The 6,103-nt window shown below is 39.2% G+C and overlaps 1 protein-coding gene across 1 annotated transcript in view; it reads left to right on the top strand.

The window, feature by feature from the left end:
- Window positions 1-6,103, top strand: part of LOC133539661 (soluble guanylate cyclase 88E-like) — a 35,576-nt gene that overhangs the window by 25,750 nt on the left and 3,723 nt on the right. Inside the window, exons 12-14 of the mRNA XM_061881723.1 lie at window positions 2,654-2,810; window positions 2,888-2,997; window positions 4,414-4,503. Of these exons, the coding sequence (XP_061737707.1) occupies window positions 2,654-2,810; window positions 2,888-2,997; window positions 4,414-4,503 (357 nt within the window). The remainder of the gene's footprint in view (window positions 1-2,653; window positions 2,811-2,887; window positions 2,998-4,413; window positions 4,504-6,103) is intronic.

Below are 6,103 nucleotides of genomic sequence, written 5' to 3'. Positions count from 1 at the left end.
AAAACTCTAAAGGCCGACTGCACATTTCCTATCTTCACAATAAAAGCCCTGCTTCATGCTGCCTGCGCTAACTAAATACAGAGTCTCGGAAAACTGGCGTGCACAAGCGATCCCTCTCTTATTTTGTTAGCGCAGGCAGCATGAAGCAGGGCTTTTATTGTGAAGATAGGAAATGTGCAGTCGGCCTTTAGAGTTTTGACGGAAGGGACGGCGCGAAAGTCTGTTGAAATAAAAAGTGTTTCTCGCCTTCCTCTCTGTCATTTTTTCATAATAATGAACTGGCAGCAGCCAGCGTCATCTCACAAGACCCTCGGGTGCCGTGAATGTCAATCAAGCAAGCTACGGAATTTGCCGCCAATGTTTTTCTTGCAAAGTGTATGGAAGCTGGATGAATTAGATGCCAAAAACCAACCACTTTCATGTGGTATTGTACAGAAAGGACAACTTTTTTTCTCCTCCATTTGAAAATGTGGGCGTTATCATCATTACTGTCTGATTCCAATCAATGCAAGTCATCAGAATCAGGTAATACACCAACTTATATTCTTGTCTTCGTGAAAGAAAGACATCTATATGTGTTACACATGCTTGTATTATCATTAAACACATTTAACTTGTTTACAAAAATGTCTCTTTCATAAATAAATAAATATAAATGATATATATAAATGAGGTAGATCCCCTCGAGTTGGTCAATTGAAAAGTAGCTCGCCTGCAGAAAAAGTGTGGGCACCCCTGGTTTACGATGTTAGTTCAGTTCACAAACAATGAGAAGTAGACGAGTTGTGTTAACTCTTACAAGCCTTGGAAAAGATAAGTCTGTAAGTAAACTGTTTAACTTGTTTATGTAACTCAATAAGTAAAGTGAATTAGATTTATATAGCGCTTTTTCTCTAGTGACTCAAAGCGCTTTACACAGTGAAACCCAATATCTGAGTTAAATTCAAACCAGTGTGGGTGGCACTGGGAGCAGGTTGGTAAAGTGTCTTGCCCAAGGACACAACGGCAGTGACTAGGTTGGCAGAAGCGGGAATCGAACCTGCAACCCTCAAGTTGCTGGCACCAACCGAGCTAAATCGCCCCTGTCGTCAGTAAAGGTGACTAAGGAATCTACTGTGAGTAAGCACATCTATACCTATAATAAACTATATTACTACAGTCTACAATACTAAAGTGGAAAGAGGCTAAATTTGTTAGTAAGATGAGTATTGAAAAACGATTTTTGTGCACTATTTTAATGAATGTTTGAGGATTTAAAACGGCATATTTCCACCATCGAAATAGTTTCAACCCCTCAGCAGTATTTGTTTGGTAATAATGCTGTATGTTTGTGTAAAGCTAATGTTTACATATTGTGTCTTACATTTCAGTTTGTTAGTTGAAGCATACAGCTTATACATTGTCATTGTGTGTATTTCAGTTTTACAAGAATAATAATAATAATAATACAAATAAAAATCCAGTGCAAGACAAAGCAAGATCAACAATAATAAAGAGCCTAAATAGATTAATCTGCTTTGGAACTTTATTAGAACGTCCCGGATTGGTTGTTAGCTGTCTAACCTCAACACATTCAGTGAGGGCAGAACTCAGTATTCTTCTTCCTCCAAACACGAACAGTTGAGTTTCTACCAAAAAGTTCTATTTTGGTTTCATCTGACCACATGACATTCTCCCAATCCTCTGCTGTATCATCCATGTATCCATTTTGGTAGAAACTCAACTTGTTGTGTTTGGAGGAAGAAGAATACTGAGTTGCAACCCAAGAACACCACACCTACTGCGAAGCATGGGGGTGGAAACATCATGCTTTGGGGCTGTTTTTCTGCTAAGGGGACAGGACGATTGATTTGTGTTAAGGAAAGAATGAATGGGGCCATGTATCGTGAGATTTTGAGCCATCAGTGAGAGCTTTGAATGGTTGACCAAATACTTATTTTCCACCATAATTTACAAATAAATTCTTAAAAATTCCTAGATTTTTTCCTGGTGAATGACCTGCAGAGAGCTGGGACCAAAGTAACAAAGGTTACCATCAGTAACACACTACGGCGACAGGGAATCAAATCCTGCAGAGCCAGATGTGTCCCCCTGCTTAAGCCAGTGCATGTCCAGGCCCGTCTGAGAGAACGTGGATGATACAGCAGAGGATTGGGAGAATGTCATGTGGTCAGATGAAACCAAAATAGAACTTTTTGGTATAAACTCAACTCGTCGTGTTTGGAGGAAGAAGAATACCGTGTTGCAACCCAAGAACACCATACCTACTGCGAAGCATGGGGGTGGAAACATCATGCTTTGGGGCTGTTTTTCTGCTAAGGGGACAGGACGATTGATCCGTGTTAAGGAAAGAATGAATGGGGCCATGTATCGTGAGATTTGGAGCCCAAACCTCCTTCCATCAGTGAGAGCTTTGAATGGTTGACCAAATACTTATTTTCCACCATCATTTACAAATAAATTCTTAAAAATTCCTAGATTTTTTCCCCCACATTTCGTCTCTCACAGTTGAAGTGTACCTATGATGAACATTACAGACCTCTGTCATCATTTTAAGTGGGAAAACTTGCACAATCGGTAGCTGACTAAACACTTCTTTGCCCCAACTTTGTGGAAACACAAAAAAAAAATGCTCTCACTCCCTCGGGTGCAGGTGGAGACAATCCGTGACGCCTACATGGTGGTGGCAGGCGTTCCCAACAAGACCACGTTCCATGCCCATCACATCTGCGACATGGCCTTGGACATGCTGAGCTCAATCGACCACTTGAAGGACCCGTCCACCGGGGACAATATTCAGATCCGAGTGGGTGAGTGGGCCGACTACTTCTGTGTGGATCGGGTCACTGCTGTCAGAGTTTTTAGTTCTGAATGAAACTTGCCGCAGGGATCCACTCGGGAATGGTGGTGGCCGGCGTGGTGGGTCTGAAGATGCCTCGCTATTGTCTCTTTGGAGACACCGTGAACACGGCCTCCAGGATGGAAAGCAATGGCGTGGTGACTCCACTAACCTTAAATACTCACTTTGTACAGCTAAACATGCTACATGCTAACATGATTGATCTAAATCAGGGGTCACCAACCCGGTGCCCGTAAGGACCAGATGAGTCGCCCGCTGCCTTGTTCTAAAAATAGCTCTAATAGCAGCACTTACCAGTGAGCTGCCTCTATTTTTTAAATGTTGTTTATTTACTAGCAAGCTGGTCTCGCTTTGCTTGACATTTTTTCATTCTAAGAGAGACAAAACTCAAATAGAATTTGAAAATCCAAGGAAATATTTTAAAGACTTGGTCTTCACTTGTTTAAATAAATTCATTTATTTGTTTAACTTTGCTTCTTATAACTTTTAGAAAGACAATTTTAGAGAAAAAAATACAACCTTGAAAATTATTTTAGAATTTTTAAACACATATACCTTTTTACCTTTTAAATAACTTCCTCTTCTTTCCTGACAATTTAAATCAATGTTCAAGTAATTTTTTTTTATTTTTATGGTAAAGAATAATAAATACATTTAAATTTAATTCTTCATTTTAGCTTCTGTTTTTTCAACGAAGAATATGTGTGATATATTTCTTCAACCTTATTATGATTAAAATAAAATAAAAAAATATTCTGGAAAACCTGTAGAATCAAATTTAAATCTTATTTCAAAATCTTTTGAATTTATTTTAAAATTTTTGAAGAAAATCTAGAAGAAATAATGATTTGTCTTTGCTAGAAATATACCTTGGACCAATTTGTTATATATTCTAACAAAGTGCAGATTGGATTTTAACCTATTTAAAACATGTCATTAAAATTTTAAAATGAATCTTAATCAGGAAAAATTACTAATGTTCAATAAATTATCTTTTTAATTTTTTCAAGAAGATTCAAATTAGCTAATATTTTTCTTCTTTTTTTTTCGGTTGAATTTTGAATTTTAAAGAGTCGAAATTGAAGATAAACTATGTTTCAAAATGTAATTTTCATTTTTTTTCCCTGTTTTCTCCTCTTTTAAACCATTCAATTAAGTGTTTTCATCATTTATTCTCTACAAAAAACCTTCCGTAGAAGGAAAAAAAATGTAAGACATTCCGGAATGACAGACAGAAATACCCCTTTTTTTAAATGTATCCGTTTCTATATATATTTATTGTAAGAAATCATTCAGATGATCAGTGTTTCCACAAAGATAAATATCATTAATTATTAATAATAACATAGTTAAAGGTAAATTGAGCAGATTGGCTTTTTCTGGCCATTTATTTAAGTGTGTATCAAACTGGTAGCCCTTCGCATTAATCAGTACCCAAGAAGTAGCTCTTGGTTTCAAAAAGGTTGGTGACCCCTGGACTAAATGGATAATGAGAGGGAGATCTAGTGTAATTGTGTTTGTGTGTGTGTGTGTGTGTGTGTGTGTGTGTGCAGGGCATGCAGATACACATCAGTCAGACCACCAAAGACCACCTGGAACACGAGCCCTACAGCATAGAAGAGAGGGGCAAAATCTTTGTCAAGGCAACAACCTTCTCCTTGCTCTAATCTTTATAACGGAAGATTGGTTAAAGTTTGAAGTAGCATTTCAAGTGTAAAACCTGCTCAGAGGCCTTGTGGTTAGAGTGTCCGCCCTGAGATCGGTAGGTCGTGAGTTCAAACCCCGGCCGAGTCATATCTAAGACTATAAAAATGGGGACCCGTTACCTCCCTGCTTGGCACTCAGCATCAAGGGTTGGAATTGGGGGTTAAATCACCAAAATAATTCCTGAGCGCGGCCATCGCTGCTGCTCACTGCTCCCCTCACCTCCCAGGGGGTGAACACAGGGATGGGTCGAATAATTTAATTTCGCCACACCTAGTGTGTGCGTGACTGTCAGTGGCACTTTAACTTTAAAAAGAAGTTCACTGCGGTGAATGCATTGGCTAACGCAGTGTTTTTCAACCACTGTGCCGCGGCACACTAGTGTGCCGTGAGATACAGTCAGGTGTGCCGTGGGAGATTATCTAATTACACTGATGTGGGTTAAAAACATTTTTTTGCAAACCAGTAATTCTATTTTGCAAATGATGTGTTGTTGAGTGTCGGTGCGGTCTTACATATCAGTAGGTTTGAGCAGGTAGCTAATTGCTTTGTAGATGTGGGAAACAGCGGGAGGCAGGGTGCAGGTAAAAAAGGTGTCTAATGCTTAAACCAAAAATATACAAAAGGCGAGTGCCCCTAAGAAAAGGCATTGAAGCTTAGGGAAGGCTATGCAGAACGAAACAACAAAAGAACCGGCTAGAAAAATGAAAAAAACTCAATGCTGGACGACAGCAAAGACTTACTGCGGCGCAAATATGGCCTCCACAATGTACATCCGAACATGACTATCAACAATGTCCCCACAAAGAAGGATATAAACAACATAAATATTCTTGATTGCTAAAACAAAGTAGATGCGGGAAATATCGGTCAAAGGAAGACACGAAACTGCCAAAAAAAAGAGAAAAAGCCAGCAAAATAGGAGCGCGAGACAACAGGAAAACAGCAAAAACGTCCGAACAAGTCAGGGTGTGACGTGACAGGTGGTGACAGTACACCTACTTTGAGACAAGAGCTATAGTGATACATAGTTGGATATGCTTTAAAGGGGAACATTATCACCAGACTTATGTAAGCGTCAATATATACCTTGATGTTGCAGAAAAAAAGACCATTTGTTTTTTAAACCGATTTCCGAACTCTAAAAGAGTGAATTTGGCGATTTAAACGCCTTTCTATTGTTCGCTGTCGGAGCGATGACCTTTCACCCGTGACGTCACAAAAGGGATTAATCCGCCATTTTCTCAAACACATTACACACACCAAGTCAAATCAGGTCTGTTATTTTCCGTTTTTTCGACTGTTTTCCCGTACCTTGGAGACATCATGTTGTCGGAGCGTGTAACAACACGATCAGGGACGGATTCAAGTTGACTTACGTGGAGTGTGCATCGATTAGCACGGCATGCTAATCGATGCTAACATGCTATTTAGGCTACATATTGCATCATTATGCCTCATTTGTAGCTATATTTGCATCCAGCCTTTCCCTCCACCCACATTTAATGCCAAACAAACACATACCAATCGACAGATTCA

This window comes from Nerophis ophidion, linkage group LG21 (genome assembly GCF_033978795.1).
Source record: "Nerophis ophidion isolate RoL-2023_Sa linkage group LG21, RoL_Noph_v1.0, whole genome shotgun sequence".
Lineage (NCBI taxonomy): Eukaryota > Metazoa > Chordata > Actinopteri > Syngnathiformes > Syngnathidae > Nerophis > Nerophis ophidion.
Note: the sequence above shows the minus strand (reverse complement) of the source record. Positions and strands in the feature narration are given on the sequence as shown.